This window comes from Halyomorpha halys, unplaced genomic scaffold, assembly GCF_000696795.3.
Source record: "Halyomorpha halys isolate HHAL.00 unplaced genomic scaffold, Hhal_1.1 Scaffold478.1, whole genome shotgun sequence".
NCBI classification, from domain to species: Eukaryota; Metazoa; Arthropoda; class Insecta; order Hemiptera; family Pentatomidae; genus Halyomorpha; species Halyomorpha halys.
In genome coordinates, this window is record NW_027114329.1 from 1,138,255 (window position 1) to 1,159,758 (window position 21,504).

A 21,504-nucleotide genomic window follows, 5' to 3' on the forward strand; every position below is an offset into this window, starting at 1 on the left:
ATATCAAATAGAATTTTTTAAATTATTTTCCTTCCTAATGATCAGCATGAGAATGTTAATTCAGGAATTATTCCAGAAAAAGTATATTTTTCACACCTGGACTAATGCAAGCAAAACAATGGTGTAACACAATACCTTATTTAGGCCATACCATAATTATAAATAATTAACAAGTAATTAATAGTAAAAACTGTCTGATCACTTTATACAAAACCATCCAGATTGTGGTACGATTTTAACCAAGGCATTATTTAGGTTACACCATACAAAAATAAAATGATTAATGGAATCAATGAACAATTACTCATTAATATAAAATAAATATCTTAATTAGTGAGTATCAGGTTCAAAATATTTAATACCTTTTTTGTGAACTGAGAAGTCTTTATTTCGATGAAAGCAGCCACAACAGCCTTCATATACGATCTATGGTTATTGAACGTAACCCTTGCAGAGCCAATGGGATATTTATACTTGTCTGTATCCAGCCCTGATAAAAACAGTAGTTATTAAAACTGAAACAGCTGACAATTCAGTTAACATTTATTATTTAAAAAAATTAACTATAGATTATTACATTAAATAAAACAATCACTAGATTATTAAAAATTATAGCAATAGTTAGCACACTTATAGTAAACCCATAATTGACTTTATAATATTTTGTTTTCTTTTATCTCAATACAATACTGAAATATACCAACTCTCATACACAGTAGTAAAATCACAAATTTAGAAAATAATATGAGCTTACCAGCATATATCACTCCACCAAAGAGATCATTCATAATCTTGGCCAGAGCCCGGGCATTGATCATTCCATGAAGAGCTCCAACAAACACTGTCTTTTGCGGGTCTAGCTTCTGAGAAACTTGAGCATAGTTGGAATCACTGACAGCCCAAGGGATAACCTGGACCTTTGAAATACACATTTAACATATTTAAAAAGATATTTTCATTTTTTTAAAAATATATTTAATCCTCAGCTCTTGAACAAAGTCTCAGTGGTTCTAGGCTTACATCAGTGTTATTGTAAAGGCCCTTGAACAGATCAACCATGGGTCACTATTTTAAAATGTTTTCATTAGGAAAGAATCTAATTAGGCTAAATAAATTTTGTATGTTTTCTTTCTACTGACGGAACTCTAATTCTTGAGCATATCGAGCCTAGAAACCAAGGCACACACTTTATGGTGAAAGGTGCAGGTGCAGTTGATGCAAGGCTCAATGCCAACATATCAACAATGTCCACTGAAGTAGTAAAGCAGAGAATTTGTCTTTGCTAGATTCAATCACACTTCTCAAGTCTTTTTGAACAAGTATGCTCCCTAACCTCCCTATCCTCATTGTTAGGCTCAAGAACTACTAACTTCAATTAGAAATTCTGTGTTTTTTATATCTGACGTTTTAAACCCTCCTATTTTAATGGATTTGTCTCGGTCGCAACATGTTACATTATCATGTAATATATAATATATGCTCAAGGACAGTCCAATGTGCAAGTTACTGGATACTTATCTACAAAAAAATAAGACTACTGACAATATAATATTTTATAACTGAGATAACTCCATTACAGTGAAGAGTGTTTAAAAAATCAAATAATTAAGATGGACTGGATAAAGGACACTATGTCTGAAATATTATCCAAAATGGAAAAAGAAATCAAGTAGAAAGTATTAAGAGTTTTCCTTAAAACAACTGAAATTTCATTCAAGAAGATACCTTAGCCAGGTCCCTTTACAGTAAACTCAGACTAGTCTTCAAGTTCTTCAAATTTATTGTAATCTCTGTTTAATTTTATGTTGAAATAGTTAGAATAAAGAATCAATATATGTAAGATTGTATATAATATTTTATGATACAGCCTAGCAGAGTTAATGCGCAGGAACCTCTGCACACAAGGTGAGATTTCACTTTGATTTCATCTTATCTTGTACTCAGAATCCCAACTAAATCCTATTAGAAGAAGTCTAGATTACTAGGCAACCAATCACTTCAACTTCAAGTCTCCTCGCTTTCATTTCATCTCACATGCTATGTGAAGGATCTTAGAATTTTATTAAAAACTGTTTTTATTGAATGTGGGTCTTTTTTACTATCCAGATAATTTTTAAGAACAAACTGATAGATGTATTAATACAGAATAATAGATGTATTAATAATAGAAGTTTTAAGTTGTTTGATTTTTAAAGTAAAAGCGAGTCCCAAGCAATGAACAGAGTTAGCTTGACTACCAGGGGTGAACCTAACCAAACACTATCTTTGGTAACCCAAATTTGACAAAACAACTAAATCAATAATTTAATATATCCTTACAACGATTGAATACATGTTGATAAAGCTTTAAGAAAGCAAGTTCCTACAAAGATTTTTATTCACACCTGCATTATCTTGACTACTTAGACTGTGGACCTTAGGGTTGCCTAAATCGTGCCTTAATCCACCAAAGAATTCACAGTACAAACAGGGTCAAAGAGATCTACTTTATTTCTTAAAGCCCCCGAACATGATCAAACAATTTTTGAACTCTTTGTGCAGATATAATATGTGTGTAAACTACACACACATTATTCCCTCTGCAACATTTCTGGATTGTTTCCCTATCTTCAAGATGAACTATCTTAATGGTAGTTACATTGTCATATAGGTAGGTATTAATGACTATAACTATTCTGATTATTTGACTACACAACTACTATCAAGATGGGATCATCCTAAAGAAGAGGAAGAGCCTAGAAATGTCAATGAAGGAAATTATTCATTTCCTTACACATATTAATGTGTGTAGTGGGAAAATGTAGGAAGGATTTTTAACAATAAAAACTTATATGGAATAAAAATATTAACTAATTAATATTGGCACTATTAAATAAGTTCTTTCAACTTATTTTTGTTATATTCTGACCGCACCCCCAACCATCTTCTCCTCATATGTATTGTCCATGGTCAACTATCTTCTCATCATATTAACCTTCCAATAGAAAAAAACATTGTATAATTGAATATTTTATATGAAATATAACATTATTCCATTCAATTAGTTTATACAATGGGCGTTCTGCAAGACATAAAGCCGACAAGTATAATTTTTCTTCCAATAGATAATTTTAAAAATATTTTTTTTGTTTTGTTTTTTTACTTCTATAATTTAAGTTGTTACTTTCAACATATACATATTAGGTACCCAGACAAAAAGAAAGGCAACATGAGGTACTGTACCAGCTCATTTTTTAACAGAAAATCCATTATTCTTAAAATATTTCTTCAGCCAGGGTTTTTTTTTTTTTTTTTTTTTTTTAAGCTTTCCAACAAAGAGATAATATACAATAATGTATTTTTGGGAAATAAATTATGCATGTCTAAAAGTTTCACTTTTTGTTTTCATATAAACTGTAAGTGAAAAGAAGAAATACATATTCATCATCATAGCAATTTATAGGAATACCTCTTTTGATTTCATTTTCCTTGAAGAAATTTTGTAATACCAATTGCCACCTTTAGAAAAGTCATGTATGCAACAGTCCAAAAGCGCTTTGACCTAAAGTGAAAGTCATAAACATAAAATTATATTCTTTTATTTTATTATAAAATTATTAATCTAATAAAGAAATAATCATGCTGAATCATATATTATACATCTTAATTTCTCAGTATTAATTCAAGTGTTTAAAAAAACAGTTTTGATCAAGCTTTGTGTTAGTCAATCAATCAACTAGTTTAACCCCTTAACGCACAGTTTTTTGAAAAACCGACAAAAAAATAAAATCAATGTTTTTTTTATGTAAAAAACATAATTTAGAACATTGTCTTGGCAAAAAAAATTAAAAAAAAACAAAAATAATCAAAATTTTAAGTTTAGATATCGGTCTATAATACCTATGTAAGCATAGGTTAAAGCTATAAGTAGGGGATTATTACAGAGAATATATCATTGTTATTTATTTTATTATTTTATTATACTCACATTACCGTCTTATATTGAATTTTTTTTAGCGGGTCACTGAAGAGGATCTAGGAGGGTGAATTCCGGAGAGCGAATTTGTTGATAGGGTGAATTGAATAATTGAGCAGAAATGAGAGGGAAAAATGGGAGTGAGTGAAACATTTGTATTGGTTGTACAGACCGAAATGGATTGTAAAAGGAAAGTGTAGGGGTGAAAAAAAATTGTTTATTATATCCTATTATTGTATATCTTTTTTTTATGATTGATAAGTATGCTGTGTGAGATAGCAACCTAATGTATTTAGGCAGCATAGATGAATAAATAAAGTATTTCTCTCTCAAAAAATACATTGTTATTTTCAATTCTCAATTATATTCGAGTATGAAAAAAATATAGCAGCATACAATACAAAGCTGCTTGAATTATCTCGAGTGTGCACAGTTTGGCCTGTTTAGCACGCTCGAATTAACTCGAGCATACAAGTTAAGGGGTTAATCTAAAAATAGTATAAAAGGTTAGGGCAGACAGCCTGGCAATAAGCTCAACTCCTGACTTAGCAAATGATTCTTACATTATACATCTTACATACTACAAAAACATTTCAAATTTTATAATGTTATGATTAACTTATTGCTATTTTATTACGAATAATCAAAAATATTACTTTCTTTTCAGCCTCAAAAATTATGTAGCAGTATCCTTTTGGTTGGTTTGGCATGTCTTTTCCTGGCCATTCAATTTTGATTGTTCCAAATTTACTAAAGGCTTGAACAAGAATTCCCTCTGTAATATCCCATGGTACACCACCAAGAAATACCTGAAAATGCAATTAAAAATACAAATGACCTAAAAAATATACATGAAATTATATTATAAATCATCTTACAAAAAAATGAAATGAGAACAAACCCAATTGGTAAGAAGAAAGTCAAATTTACATAAAAAATAAAGTAATAACAAATAATTAGTCTTTGAAAACAGTCACTTATTTTTTGATAAAAAATACTTTCATTTAATTTGTGATCTAATTTTTTGTGTAAGAAGTTTGTCAGCCACTACCAGATCATTTCTACTTGTACTTAAGTGTAATAAAGAAAATCGCAGTTGATGTTACAGATGATAAGCTGCATAAAGACAAGTAACATGAAAATATAAAATTCATTGAGATAATTCACAACAATGGCTGTAGCATTGCATCCAAATGCTTTATCCTATAATGATGCACACCCAGTAATACTTTAATGATAGCCAACAAACTATTCATTATTTGCTTAAATTTTTATAATTTAATTAATTAAATAAAGGAATTAATATTGTAATAATTATATTCATTTACCTTACACGAGTAGGTAGGGTTCGTATGTATTCTAGCAGGTAATTGTCCAGTCCAGGTGCAAATTGCTGCTTCACGTTGGCTACCTACATCGAGGATTAACAAACAAATTTAACTCATTAATTAATTAACATTTTAGGAAAATTGTAAAATTAGTAGTAGATATAAAAAAAAAAGAGAAGATTTTTCAGGATATGGAATTGGTTACCATCACCATTATTATTACTAGCATTTAAATATTTTTTCCTAGTGTTCAATATTCAGTTTCATACCTGTTAATGGCGGAAGGTAGCGAGAAATTTTGTCCTGCGACTGTGAGAACTGAGGTGGTTCATCAGATTTTATTTCAGGTGAATTAACTGCAGCAAGTAGGAGCCTTGAGGTATGTTCTATTATCTTGTTCATAATGTCAGACTCTCTCCTCAGGGCAAACAGGTTCTGGATGTTGGCCATCTCTTGATCTGTGCTGGGGCAGAACATTCCCTAAACAAGTAATAATCATGAAGAGAGCTTCGTCAAATTTTAACATTATAACTATGAAAGGATAACCTTGCAAGTCAAATTATTTTACAATGTATCTGTTTTCATCTTCAAAAGCTATTCCTCTTTCCAAAATATATTATGACAATTCTTATTATCATACAATAACTTTTATATCAAAGAGATTCTTTATCAAAGCCTTCTAATGTAAAGTAATTAATAACATTTATAAAGTCTTTATATAATTAAATCATATCTTATTATTGATTTATTTTATAAAATACACAGACACATTTTGAAAAAAAGTAAAAATAATTTATGCAAACTAATAATCAAGAAAAGATGTCTCTTCACCAGGTTAAACTTATTTGTGCATGAACAAGAACATTTAAAGTATTTAAATCTTAATTTTTAAATATATTTGAATTATAATAGACAATGTACTTACAGATACATTACTATTGTTATTTTGTTCATTGCTAGATTTGGTCAAATCAGACTGCACATTTGAATGATATATACCTGAGTCTTCTGGGCTACTCCGGCTACTACAAAAAAAAATATTATTAAATTTTAGATAGTCATAACTATAAAATTAATTAAGAAAGTTCACAAGAATAAATAATATTAATTAATATTATTCTAAACTAGTTTTAATAACTAGATTAATGCACTTTTATGAATATAATTATAAACTTCTTTAGGTGGATTAAATAGCCAGATAAAAAAACAACTCAGGAGTAACTATTTTTTTAAAAATAATTTATTTATTGTTATTTACAACTGTATACAAATATATACAACAAGTAAATTTGCTGTAGGTGACATAATGACATGATACAAACATGTGGAGAATCTACTCACTGATAGAACTCCAATAACATTTCAAGAGGAGAAGATCTCGAGGCCATCTTCTTTTCAGACACTTAGGAGGATTATTAGGTAATGAAGGAGAAGCCAGGTTAGAAACAAGTGGATTTGGGTGGTTGAGAAGTTTATCGTGGAAAGAATGGTATCTGGTTCTGCCCAAATCGGCAACATATGGAAGATTGAGGTCCTGATGGATGACTTTTGAGTTGTGACAAAGTAAGGAGCATTAAGGATTTTATGAAGGATTTTGGACTGTAAGGATTGGATTCGGGAGGAATTTGATGGTTTAGTGGACCCCCAAAGCTCAACTCCGTAAGTTCAGATAGGCCTTATAATGGTCATGTAGATCAGTCTTTTGTCATGGATTGGCAATTTAGACCGTTTGTCTAGTAAATGTTGTAATAGTCGGAATCGACGAGCAGTTTCTTGTCTTTTTAGTCTAGTATGAGGATTCCATGTCAGTTGTTTGTCCAGATGTAGTCCTAAGTAACGGATCTGTTCGACAGGAATAAGAGGGGTATGATTAAAGGATACTGTAGGGCAAGACGTCATGGGTTTACGACAAACAGTAAATGTGATTTGGTGGGATTTATTGGAATTAATTTTAATCCTCCAGTTTTGGCACCATTCTTCAAGGGTGGTGATGTGGGATTGGAGGGTTTGGGATACAATATAAGTATCATTGTTCACTGACAATAGACATGTGTCATCGGATGGGTTGGGATGTCAGCTGTGAAAACTGTATAAAGGATAGGACCAAGGATACTACCCTGAGGTACACCAGCAGACTGATGGAATAGGGAAGAATAAGCGCTGTTGTGATTTATTTGAAATAATCTGTCGGAGAGATATGAACGGATAATGAGGAAGTATGTAAGGGGTAGGAATTTACAGATCTTGTATTGCAGTCCTAGGTGCCAGACTCGATCAAAAGCCTGTTCTACATCAAGAAAGACTCCCGAATAGTACATTCCGCGCTCCAATGAAGACAAGACAACATCAACCACATGACAGTATTGCTGAATAGTGGAATGAGATGTTCGGAATCCAAACTGGTGATCTGGGATTATGTGGTTGGAATCAAGGATAGGGTACAGGCGTTTTAAGATGAGTTTCTCAAGGATTTTGCCCATGATAGGTAACAAAGAGATAGGACAGTAGGAGGATGGGTATTCAGGCGGCTTTTGAGGTTTGGGAATCATTTTTATTATGGATAATTTCCATGGGTCAGGAAAATAAATGGATCTGAGTATAGAATTATAGATGTAGCTGAGGAATAGAACAGATTTTCGAGGAAGATGTTTTAGAATATGAGATGTAATTATGTCATAACCGGGAGCTTTGCGGGTAGGTAACTTCTGAATGATGTTGGATATTTCTGAAGGATGAAATGCTTTAGGAGGAAGTGTCATTTGGAGTGGAATGTTTAATTCTTCTTCAATGTATTCAATGTGGGTTGGATTAAGAATGTCAGGGTGTGGGTCAAATGTTTTTGAAAGGTGCTGACCTAATATCTGAGTTTTTTCATTGTCCGATTTTGTCCATGTTTATGATTCAGTAAGAAGAGAGTGATTACAATTTTTGAAGTTAAGAAGGTTCTTAGTGGTCGTCCATAAAGATTTGTTAACAGTCGTGAGGTTTTGAGTTAAGTTAGTTAAATTTTGTATTTTCAATTTTTTAAGTTCTGTTTTGAGTTTGTTTGTCAATGTAGTATAATATGTTTTATCTGTGGGATATCTAGTCCTGTGCCACTTCGCTCTTGCTCTGCGTTTTTCCTTTAATAAGATGAGAATGTGCTGTGGCAAGTTAGTACGTATGGTATTATTAATTTTACTGGTCGTCGTGTTGTCATATATGCAAATTCTTTTAGAGTCTGTGAAGTTTTTATTGCTTCGCCAATATCATGTTTAGTTTTAAGTGGAGTTTTTAAGTCCAGTTTGTTTTCCAAATCATTACGAAATTTGTTCCAGTCAACTCGTCCTTTAATCAATGAGGGAGGAGAGGAGTAACTATAAATAAAATTTTATCATAACTAATAAAGCAGTGATTATGGACAGCATAAACGTCATAGAAAAAATAACCTAAATTTTTACCCCTTTTGTCATGAGAGATGAAATTTGGTTGAAGCATTGCACATTAGAGACAAAAAACAATTATGCGAATGGCAGCATTTCTCTTCCCCAAATCGCTAAAATAATGAATTTCATATATTTCTGAAAATTTACATTTACATTTTTCACAAGTTAAAATTAAATAGGTAAAATCAAATCATATTTGTAGATAAGACATCAATAAGAAACGAGTTAAGTGTCAAAATAAGACAATTAATTGAAACTCAAAAAGCAAGCTAAATGCCATTTCCAACAATCTAAAAAATAGGCTAAATGTTTCATCATCATTAATAGTAACTATAATTTTGGCATTTAGCTCGCTTTTTTCCTGTTTAGGCATTTATTATCGATATCCAGTCATCACTCAATAATCAGTATACTGGCTTATCACTACTTATTGCTCAAACCTGTTGAAGGGAGGAGATCCCAGCTGCTGTGGAGGACATATAGGTGTCACTTGTGAAAATGGTGATGGTGGTGTTAGGTCTAGAGGCCTAGGCGTTTTTCTTGGAGTTGACATAGACTGAGGTTCGTATCGATTAGGGTAGCAATTAAACCTTCCTGCCTGCCCCTATAGAAATTATAATATGATATTTATATTTATTGGAGCATAGATATTATATTAGACATAAAGAATAAGAAACACAAAAATTATATGGCTCTATAGCTAAAAAAGTGGTTATCATTACAGATATTATTCTTTTTACATTTTAAAAGCATGCAATTTGTTTAATGATAAATCCATGACATCTTTAGAGTAAATTGAGATTTGAATAAGTTATTTTGGCCAAATTTCAGAGGAGAATGACATAATATAAAGACAAAGTTGGGTACAGATGATAGGTGTTGGGTTCTAATGAGAATATTACTAGTTTATTTTAATTTTCTTGGTTGTTAATATCATTTAGTGGTGATGAAGTTCTTATACAGCTTCAATATTCTATTGTTAATGAGACGAGTGGTCAAATCAGTAAATTTCTAGCCTGATTTTATTTTTAAATCTACATGTGGTCTAAATCTGCTCATATATGGAGTAAATTTTCTGTTTTTTTAAGAGAAGATCCACTATACCAAGACTTTCGTGCTTACAGGAAAGTTTAGAGAGACCTGGCACAGGTTTTAATCTTATATATCTGTTGTATTTGATAACTGTCCTGATCCTCCTAAATATCTGTAACAGATGCCCTGCACTAACACGAGGGCAAGGCCCACAGGTTCCCAAAACAATTCCCTAACCTGCCTAAAATATCCGTTCGTGTAAGGCAATTAGGTTTCGGCAAATACTATTATTTTTTTTAAGTTTACGTGTAGCTGAGTCTTATAGCTAAACTGTTAAGCTAAAGGGATATTTCTCATTCAGGAAAGCTAATTACTTATCAAATAAACTGTTACAAGATAGGCAGTTTTATCAAGTATCTATGCCGAGTTGACTTTCTTATGGTTGTTGGTTCTTATGGTTGTTGGTTGTATTGTTATTACAAATTAACATATTTCACTAATACCACTTATACTCAGACTGTATTAGAGAAAAGGAGGCTAGATAAATCAGCAATTGTTTTCGCAAGGGTAAACTAGTAAATTATATTTTTGTATATAAAAAAGTTGTATTAAATTTTATTACATTGTATGAGAGTACATCCCAAATAAACTATAAGTTATATATTGCTCTGTACTTAATTATTTGAAATAAAAACATCAATAAAAAATAAATAATTAACTATCATTTAAAGCAAATAGTTGATTAATTCATCCATTATAATGAGAAAAATGGCTCGGTTTCAGGCTTTCCTTGAGCTCTAATAGCTTATTTTGTTTTATTTCTTCAAGGGATATAATTCATAAAGATTGGTAAACAGAAGAAGAGGCAACTCGGTCATTCCAAAGAAGAAATGCCCAGCTCTGGCAAATATCCAAGTTTAAGAACAGAATAAAGTTGGCTCTCAATCACTGTAGAACTACGTATGAATTTATGAATCTCTAAAATTCTCCTCATCCTGGTTTGAAAATATGAGAAGTTGTTTCACAAGTGACCCAATATTTTCTAATATGGCTTCATAATTATCACTTTAGTATATAAGTAAAATAGACATAAATAGTAATAAGAAAAACCCAGAAATAACTCCTGGTTCTTTTAAAAAAATTTACATTCTTTTCTGAACTACAATCATTTTGAATTATTTAATTATAGTTATAAGTTTCCTGAGTTTTACCTGATAAGATGAATTAGCTTCTATAGATGGTGTTACATTAAACGTAGTCGTTCCAAGAGGGTTGGTGTTGCCAAGCAGGGAGCCTCTTGGCATGTTTAAACTTAATAATTCTGAAATCGAATCAATGGAATCACCTAGAAACAAATAAATAAAATTAATATTTCTCAGTCTTGTCAAGTGTTATGTTGTCTGAAAAAATTTGAAGCATTACATCATTTCGTCTCATAAATCTAATCTACGTTATTAATTAGAATTTTATTTTTTAGTACTTAAAAAAGTATTAAAATGTCTAATGTCAGAGTGTGAGTTCATAAAATAAAGATAGTTCTTAAAACATTTCAAATTTAACATAATTTGGTTCTTAGATTCGCAGTTAGAAAAGACTTTTCAAAATTAAAATATTATCTTCTGGAAAAAATTTCCAGATGAAAATGTGTGTATTAAAGAAATCGATTAAAATATAAGTTCCAGTTATTTATATTGTAGTTAGTTTTCCAAACAATAGAAAATTAAATATATTAAACCATTAGGTTGAGATGTAAGCAAGTAAAATATGTCACTAAGAAATTACTATCAATGAAATAATAATGGGAGAGTTTGAACAACTAAACAACACAATAGAATTAACTATTAAATTGAAAGGAATGAATTGATGTTTCTGTTGTCTTTATTACAAATAAGATCTTTTTATTCAAATTAATGGTTTATGAAAAACATGTACAATCTACTAAGTTAGTTAATTTTCAGATAAAATATATATTAGTAACAGGATGATATTTGGTATAGCAACTTTGATGTTTGATATTAATAATGTTCAAAAGCATGGAAAGTTTAACTTGACAAAAATAAACTTAAGTTATAGCATAGCTGAGTAAATTTTTTTTTTATTTTATATATTCCTAATAAAAAGTATGGCTAATGATTTATAAATCTGTTATATAATTTATTAACCTTGTGGAGGAGGTGTGTTATCAAATGGTGAAGAACCCTGGTTCCATGTGTAGTATTCTTGGTTTTGGCGAGCCTGTAACAGTGCAACTTGTCAAAACTAAAATAATAAAGAATACTAGGCTATATAATGGATGTAATAGAAGTATCTAACACTTGGTCATATTTAAAAACTGAAATTCATACTTAAATATATTAAGAAAGATATTTACCAAGAGTTTTTGGTCTTTAAAAAAACAGGCATACATGGCTAAAACTTATTTTAGTATAATTAAAAACTCATTAAAACCTAAAACTGTTCTTTTGCTTAAACTAAAATGATAGCTGAATGCACACAAACAGCTGTCCAAACAAATTCATTTGTTGGTGAAAAAATAGAGATAATATGTATTAATTTTATTTATAACAAAATTTAACATTGCAATAGAATAAAAATAAAAAATGAATCAGCTAATATTGTTTTAAAAAATGGAAGTCATTTGATCAAAGCATTTAAGAAATACATAAAAACAAAACTGTCAGTAACATATTGACATAGTAGTTTTCGGTTTATTTCCAATATAACCATCCGTTTGGAAATTAATTCCGCTTTCTTAACTTAATTTCGGTGTTGTTAATGTTTGTATAGGCTGAACAGTTGCGAGATTTGCTAATTGAAACAGTGTTACCTTTCAGAAAAGTTTGCGAATAAGCTACCAACTGTAACTGAATTCTTACTAAATAATTCCCATGAGATAACTCAATTTTAGTCACTTAATGTACTGTAAATGCGTATTACTGTAACTAAACCGAAATGTCTAATATTGCGAGTCTAATTGGAAGAGGTAGAATTAGACTAACTGGAAGAACAAAATCGACGAAAGCTGTAGATATAGCTCTTAGAAACTTACGAAAAAGAAATATATTCAGTATGATCCCAACTTCATCCATAATAAACCTAAATGTTTGCTATTTATTGAAATCATTATTAGCTAAAATATAACATTATAAAGGTAAGGGGGCAGTCATAAGGGGTTTAACATCACCGTAGCCAACGAAAACCACAAGTGACAGAGACACATATCTAGTTTTTAGTTTTAGTGCCAGTCAACGAAACGGGGTGTACCCCAACACCTCACACAACTCAGAAATAAACCACCAGCACAATTTAATTATATAAAATCAGTCATTCCTTAGAATAGAGCTCTGTTCTAGTAAAAGGAACTAGCGCAGATAAACGGTATATTTATATTATATTTGTTTTATTTTATTTTTGTTTATTAAATTTACTTTTTTAAGGATTTGGAAAAAAAATAGATAAAAAATTAAGGGGTTTACCTACTTGGGGGTCCGTGACAAGCTGATGGTATGGTATATCAAAAACTCATGATTTCCGTTATAAATAATACGATTTTTTATCTATTGGTCGTTTAAAACTTTTGTTAAAAAAAAAAAATCATTTCTTGGAAATTTCATGCCGACCACTTCCGCAACAAATATATTAAAAAAGTGAACTAGGTTTTTAAATGCGATTATCACTACTTTTTCACAGGAAATGAAACAAAAATGATTAACTTTTTAAGTACTTCTGAAAAGACGCACATCTTTGAAAAATTCATGAACCTGTAGATCATCGGATAATTTTTAATTATCCAAAATGTAATTAGTACAATTGATGATGAGAACTACAAAACTCCTTAGTTTTATCTTTTTTATCAAGAGATGTGAGTAGTTTTGTGGTTAATGGATTATAGGAGCATTCATAGAGAGAAATTTTTTCCACGATTTTGTAAACAGATAAGTTGGCTAACAACTGATTTTTCGAACTTAGTTTGGAGAAAACATCCGAATCGCTTATCTGGCAGGATATGTAAAGTGAACTTATTTTGCCCTCAGATCTGTATTGCTCTGACTGTTAAAGGAGAAATGAAGCTTTACATCTTTAAGTCGGTTCACCTACGAACATTCTTATATTATGTAAATAAAAAGGAACTGTCTCCACAATGAGAAAATCAGAGGGGAATTAATGTTCACTTTGAAGAGGATGGTTCTAGAGTGTCACCAGTTAAGGTGATTTAGCCATGTTGTTTGAATTGAAAAGCACAGGAACCCATCATTGACGACCATGGATTACGTCCCTATGGATGGTAGAATATCTCGCACCTGAAATATCTGAAGTACGTCGTCTGTTTGCTTATAAGGAAGGGCGTAAGTCTCCTACAAGCGAGGTGCCTGATAAGTATTATTAGATTCCTGCTTCCATAAGTTGAAGGGTACTGTAGAGTGTGAAAGAAAAAGAAGTATATAATACTATAACAATTACACGAATTGGTATTTTCCTCCTTTTCATTTATTAACTGATTTACAAATTAGGGAAACAAAAATCGAAATATTACACCTATACCAATTGCATTTCTAATTTGGTTGACTTGATTTAAAAGATTTCTCTATTGAATATTTCCATTTCTTACATTAATACAATAAATCTCAAGGTTGATCGTCAGAACAATTTGCACTCATCTGATATCCAATCCCGATTAAAAAAACACATTAACAATTAGTTCCATGATAATTTCTATCAAGTATCGTGAATGTACTATATTCTAAATTTTTCTTCAAGCACCTACCTGTTGGTGGAGGAAATGGGCGTGGTCCCATCCTGTCCGGGCTGCAATAGGCATATTCACATGCAGCAGTTCTGATATCGATTCCACCGAATCACCTTTAACACACAAAAGTCCCATTAGGATATTCTCATAGTTTTTAAATTCATATTTTTGTTTAATTATCCTAGCAAAAAGACTTTTTTATGAACACCTGGATTTTGGACGGTCATATAAATGAGTCCATAAAGCTGAATATTATTTTCAAAAAATAAAATAAAACATAGTATTATCATGATTATACATTTAGCAAAGTATATATTTTCGTTTTTTGTTGGAAATTTTAGATAGAGCGATGCTATACTAATAACGGATAATTTTGTATAAGAATTTTTATTTTTAATCCATATAAAAATAGCAGGTTTTACAGACAGTAGTGTAGAGAAAATACCTTCTCCTTCAACCCCCTTGGCGTGCCACCTATTCAATGTCAATTAATAGTTTTTTAGTTTGAGGTACTCACTGATTTTGTATAATTTTATTTTTCGGATTAAGACTTGATATTTACACAGATGAAAAAATTTAACAGCCTTGGAAAGGTCGATTTATCTTTTCAACATCAGCGAAGGTTTGTCTAGTTAATTTCTCTGTAGAATCAAAAGACACTTATTTTTATAATACAAATTACCAATAACATTGAGTGACTTGATCGAAAATAGAAAAATGATGGCGTAAGTTGTCTTGCTTTCTAGAAACAAAAAAATAAATGCAAATTAAACGAATTCACATGAACCATCATGACAGAAAAGTTATATTGAAACGGCTTACCAACAAACTGTAAATATACAAATTACAAAACATTTAAATAGCTTTGAGAAGAAAGATCACTACTCCAATGAATTCCAGTTTGACCTGTGGGATGTGTAACCTGAATACGAAAAATGTATATACTTATATAGTACTTAGATCTTTAATAGCAATTGTTTTCTAATGAAGGTGCTCGTATTCTAAAAATGTAGTGCGGTGAGCGCATCACACAACTTTTGTATGCATTGGTCGACTCGTGTTGAAGTCATCACTATTTTTATTATTTTCGAAAGAAAAATCTATAGACTACGGGAGACTTAAATTTATAAACAATTTTTTTTAATTTTTATGTTACTATATAAATTCATATTTTAGGGTTTCTCAAAGTAGGAATAACGAATATAAATGTGTGAAATCAAAAGGTGAAATTAATAATTCCAGCCAATTGATCTATACGGTGGGGTAGGGTAAGTAGTCAAAATTCATATATCCACTATCCACATACAATTAATATACACTATCCACATATATTTCATATGCAATTATAATATAATTGTATATAGATATGGAAAATAATTTAAAATAAATTAACTAATATTAAAATATTTTATTCACGTATAATTATAAGCGAAAGATGGCTTTGTAAAGACAATTTACAATAATATTTGCAATAACTAACGAGACTGGCAGTTCCATCTCTTGAATAACATGAGAACTAATGATAAAAGCTGAGAACTAATGATTTCTGATACTAAACTAAAGAATTATGTTTTTGGCACAAAATAGCAAACCTGCATCCGCACTCCCCCCAGGATGGATATACCTCTTTTATGGATGAATATAATCCTTTAATCGTTAATGGCTCAGGATTGGGTACAGGGTAACAAATAAAACAAAGCAAACACAGAAGTCGCCGTGGTTGTTGGGGCCTTTCTCTCCTCACAAATAATTTGAGAACCAAAAACTATGTGGAATTTTTAACCCACTTTAACTTACAAAAATTATGGTAATATTTTATCATATAGAAATAATGCTTGATTCTAATTTAAAAAAAATAAATTGTTGTCAAATGTCAACATTCAGAAGTGAATGTTCGCAACATTACGTGCAAATTTCAAATCGAAAAGAGTTGAAAAAATTAAAATATTTCGTAGTATCCATAGCTACGGAAATATACAAATATTTTAATATAGTTGAAAAATAAAAGTTGCTGGAAACTTTGAGATCTCATCTCCACAAATTCGTTTTATTTAGTATCGCCGTAAGTTGTATTGAATCGTTACCAGCAGACAACAGAACCATTCTCTTGTCAAATGGCGACTAATCAATCCTGTTGAATGTCTACAGCTTTAGGCCAAAACGTCGATGCACTTTAGACAGGGATAAATTCGGTCAGTACGTATCTGTATTGTATAGAGCATTTATTTAAAATGTGGAGGAATGAATCGAATTCTAGCGTCAGCACTGAGGAAATTATAAACTAAATTTTGAAAAAACAATACTGACTGTTATGAGAAAAGTGAAATATCAAATATGAAATAGGAAAAAAAAATCGAAATTAGTCCAGTCTTTTTACAGTTCGTTGGAGAAATTGCTGAGGTCGGTTCATACATGTTTCAGTGATTATTTTTAAGGATCTCCATCCTTCATAATTGCGCACTGAGGGATGGGGAAAATCATTCCCGAACTGCAGAGAGAGGCAAAAATTAGCTACAGCTAAAACTAATAGCTAAATTATAAATTTCCATGGATACGAACCTTATTTATGAATAAACCATTGATGAATAAATATCTTATCCATAGCAATTTTTGCTATTAGTTTCATAGTTGCCCAATTCTGCCGAGCAGTAGCGATTCCACAAAAAAGAAGAAAATTTCGCAATCTTCTGTAGTCATCATCAGAAAACTAGTCAGTTCTTGCTATTATGCAAAATATGTCAGTATACAGAATAAAGTTAAGGTAGTGCGGGAAACAAGTTGCAACGAAAATCGTGGTCATTCTTTTCTTCAATATAAAAATTAGTTTCTCATTTTCCATTGTTTCTTTTATTGCAGATTTTTGGAACATGTACATGTACATTTATTTATTACGTGCTAAAAGCAGTTCAAATGATACTAATAATACTCTACGAAACATAGGATGGCTTGATCAATTCTAAATTCATATCTTACACCATTTAATGGCTAAGCTCATTCATATTGAGAAAAATTACCGCCGTGTGACCCACACTCGAGACTTGTGTAGCCATATTATGTTCAATACCTAATATTTCGATTTATTGTTGATTTGAAAAAAATTAAGGATATTTAATAGAACTGGACCAAAGATCGGACTCGTGGAAGAAAATAAAAGTTACATTGATTGTTTATATTGATCACATAATCCTATTCGTTTTGGCCTTAGTCTTCCTTCGAGTCGCTAAGGGAATGTTATTATTTTTTATTTGGGAATTAATAACATAAATTCAAAACTGTCTAAAGCAATAATAGATTAGTAGGCCCTTTTAAATTTATAAATATAAATTTATAGAGTGGAAAGACTCAGAACATAAAGTTCATGTTTTTAAAAAATATATTTCTCAATTTTTTCCGCTGTGTCCCACACTATTCTCTTCGGTTATATTTTGGCAAAAGCTTCTATTATAAAACTCTACTTAGACAAGAAGAAAACATTGAATTATGTCAGGGGTGCACAACCTTCATAATGGGCCTGCCACAATATGTCAGGGGTGCACAACCTTCATATTGGGCCTGCCACAATATGTCAGGGGTGCACAACCTTCATATTGGGCCTGCCACAATATGTCAGGGGTGCACAACCTTCATAATGGGCCTGCTACATTATGCCAGGGGTGCACAACCTTAATATTGGGCCTGCCACATTCAAGGGATCCTTATATTGAAGCGTGCCACAACTAAACCTCCTCCCTCTCCCTTTCCCTATACTATTCCCTACCATATTCACAATAATCATTTCATAATAGGTTATTTTGTTACCGATATAAAGTAAGTCCTAATAACCCATTGATCCAAAGGTTACATTTATACCAAGGTTAGCGTATGAAAAAGCATTTATAAAAATTTGTATGGATAGTTTAATTAGGGCCTTCAAATCTGTTGCTGACATGGGCTTTTCTGAATTTAGGTGATACTTCACATACAAAAAACAATAACAGTTTCTCAGAGGTTAGACTAAGACCAAGACAAAAACATCGGATTATGTGATAAATTAAAAATTTAATTTGCCTTTATTCACATCAATGAGTTCGATCTGTGCGACGAGGGAAGTGAGATCTGTAATATCCTAGAGTACTGAGGAAAAGAGGAAGACATTCCACTGAGTCAAGGCACCTTTCACACCTCACCGCATCCCTAATCATTTTTCAATTGCATCTACAGTCAACTACATCTTCATTAGAATATATGATTCTATATTTAAAACTATTGTTCTAGCCCAAACCAGATATCAATCCTTCCATTACAAACTCCCTAACCACTCAAACCCATCATTTTCTAATCTTGCTTCCTCTTTTATTCCGGACAATCCTCCGAGGTGTCTGAAAAGAAGATGGCCTCGAGACCTAATATTGTAAAAATGTTTTAAAGTGCTACCAATGGTTAGTTTCTCTACATGCTTGTACCATACCATTATGATTTACTTGATGTATTTTATGTACAGTTGTAAATATCAATAAATAAATTAAAAAAAAAAAAACTATTGTTTCACTGTATCAGGCAGAAAATGAACACCTGAACTGGTAGCGTTATAACATGGTGTGGATAGTGTTAATACTAGAGTGCCGTAGATAACGCAGAGTTTTTGGTGGATGAGGTAAGGGGGAATTTAAGACAAAAATAGAAATAGAGTGGTAGTAGAAGAAAGTTAGTATGGACTATCATTACGAACAGAAATAATAATCTAGAGACATTAATGTTTCCAACATTTTGTTTAATCTCAACCATATATTCATATTTATAAATACATAAATTTATAAATAGCTTTTAATGTCCAATAGCTGAATGTTTTTTGTTCTTTTTAACCAATCTTGTGACCCCCAAGGCATTGCCTTGGCGTTATTTTCGCCAATATAAATATGAACAGTGTTGGATGAACACTGTCCGTTTTTCAGAAGAAACGAAACTCAGTATGTTTGCATGTTTATGTTTGTAAATAAAAATTGGAAGCAGGAAAGTTGTTAGAACAAATTATTACAGGAGGGTAGATAAAGTATAAAATTTCCAAACAATTTTAACCAGATCTCCTAAGTTGCTGGAAATCTAGGGAGTATCCTCTGAAATTTGCACTTTGCCTAAACATTGTTTTGATAAGCGACCTCCTTAATTAACGATTGCAAACAACTTTCTCTATAGGAAACAAAACTCTTTTTTCTATAGTTCTCACAGTATTAGGTAGGTTCTCAAATTTCAAAACTTTCCGGGTTTTTGGATTAATGGGGGAAGAGGATAGCACCCCTCTACTCCCTCCGTAACGACGAACCTGGTTTCAAGATCAGAAACATATAGTAATTTTAGCATATTAAATACGTTAACTTAATTAAAACAAACAAAAATTGAATGATTAAGAATTTCTTTTACCTCGTTAGCCAAAAAAGGATATCAAAAGGTTTAAGTAGGTAACTATTAGTTTTTCCAGTTCTTTTATTGAATTATTTCGTATTTCTTGATAAAATTTATACGTTGCTGCTTTTCAAATCAAAGTAATGTTAGTACAAGATTTTTAGAGTACAAAGGTAATGGAAAAAGATAGGAATTATAGATTCGACCTCTTCCACACACACAAACGATCTGACAAAACAAGTCGTACACTAGCAAAGCAATAGTGAAAATCCGCCTTTGATCGTGAGAAAACACCTCCTACCAAGCAATTAATAATTCTTATCACAGTGTTCGAGTAAATATTACGATATTAAGAGCTATTTAGTGAGATGATACGTCAACGGATTATTTCTTTGTAATAAACAGAAAACCTGTATCTTAACAATTAAAAAACAAAGCAGTTCACCTCATTTTTTGAGTTATTATAGACTTTGATTAAATTTAAAGCATTTTGTTGATAAAATTCAAAGAAAAAAATGTATTTATTTTCCAACCGAACTCAAGAATGATACTTTTATAGTGTGACAGTTACAATGCAAATACCTGTATGGGTGAACTATATGGTGAGACTGTTACAATGGATAATACCTGTATGGATGTACTATATGGTGTGACAGTTACAATGCAAATACCTGTATGGATGTACTATATGGTGTGACAGTTACAATGCAAATACCTGTATGGATGTACTATATGGTGTGACAGTTACATCTCAAATACCTGTATGGAATGTACTATATGGTGTGACAGTTACAATGCAAATACCTGTATGGATGTACTATATGGTGTGACAGTTACAATGCAAATACCTGTATGGATGTACTAGATGGTGTGACAGTTACATCTCAAATACCTGTATGGAAGTACGATATGGTGTGACAGTTGCAATGCAAATACCTGTATGGATGTACTCACCGGTGGGCGGCGGGGTGTTGAAGGGCGAAGGGGCCTGGAGCCAAGACGGGCCTTCGTCCCTTCTGTTCTGCATCTGAAACATATAGCCATCACTATCGATTCAGAAGGCACAGGCTGCCAGATAGCTGGGGTACGCCCCCCCGTTATCTCTTCAGTCAGTCTGCAAGTCGGTAAGAGAGTTGACATTGGTCTAGGATCTGTCAGTTCCAAGTTGAGATTCCCGTAGGTAAAATGGTGTAAATGAATTTTTCACATACCCTGAGCGATAAAGTTAAATTCGTAAAGTTTTTTTTTTTTTTAAACGTTATTTCTATAATTTATAAAAACTTTAAAGTTAAATACTAACTTAAATTCAACAGTTTACTTCAGTTATACTGCTTTCTTTAAACCTGAAAGCTATACGAAATGCGTTTGATTTGATCTAAAAGAATTAAATTTTTTGTTTATGATATTTTTAAATTTTTAAGCCCAGACCATGCCATTGGAAAATCCTTAATGCTAAAACATCAGGTAGCAAATGAGAAAAGATATATTTATTAATTGAAACACTGTCTTCAATCGAAAGCGGTGGCTGATTTAGGTGTAATTTTTATCAAAACAATTTGCTTAGTGAAGGGGCGATGGATTACTACAAGCCTCTACGCGCCAATATTATAAATCGTGAGTAGTTTGTGAAGACAGAAT

At 31.4% G+C, this 21,504-nt stretch overlaps 1 protein-coding gene across 4 annotated transcripts in view; it reads right to left on the reverse strand.

The window, feature by feature from the left end:
* Positions 1-21,504, reverse strand: part of orb (polyadenylation element binding protein orb) — a 34,866-nt gene that overhangs the window by 7,425 nt on the left and 5,937 nt on the right. For 2 of the 4 annotated variants that reach the window (XM_014424792.3, XM_014424793.3), the window contains exons 2-13: positions 20,821-20,893; positions 14,506-14,600; positions 11,903-11,975; positions 10,952-11,085; positions 9,149-9,312; positions 6,209-6,308; positions 5,553-5,763; positions 5,284-5,366; positions 4,612-4,764; positions 3,449-3,541; positions 755-917; positions 363-490 (exon numbers count right to left, since the gene is read on the reverse strand). In XM_014424792.3, the coding sequence (XP_014280278.1) occupies positions 363-490; positions 755-917; positions 3,449-3,541; positions 4,612-4,764; positions 5,284-5,366; positions 5,553-5,763; positions 6,209-6,308; positions 9,149-9,312; positions 10,952-11,085; positions 11,903-11,975; positions 14,506-14,600; positions 20,821-20,893 (1,470 nt within the window). Of the gene's footprint in view, positions 1-362; positions 491-754; positions 918-3,448; positions 3,542-4,611; positions 4,765-5,283; positions 5,367-5,552; positions 5,764-6,208; positions 6,309-9,148; positions 9,313-10,951; positions 11,086-11,902; positions 11,976-12,111; positions 12,246-14,505; positions 14,601-20,820; positions 20,894-21,504 lie in introns of those variants that run through there. The other 2 variants (XM_014424794.3, XM_014424795.3) reach the window with 2 other exon arrangements.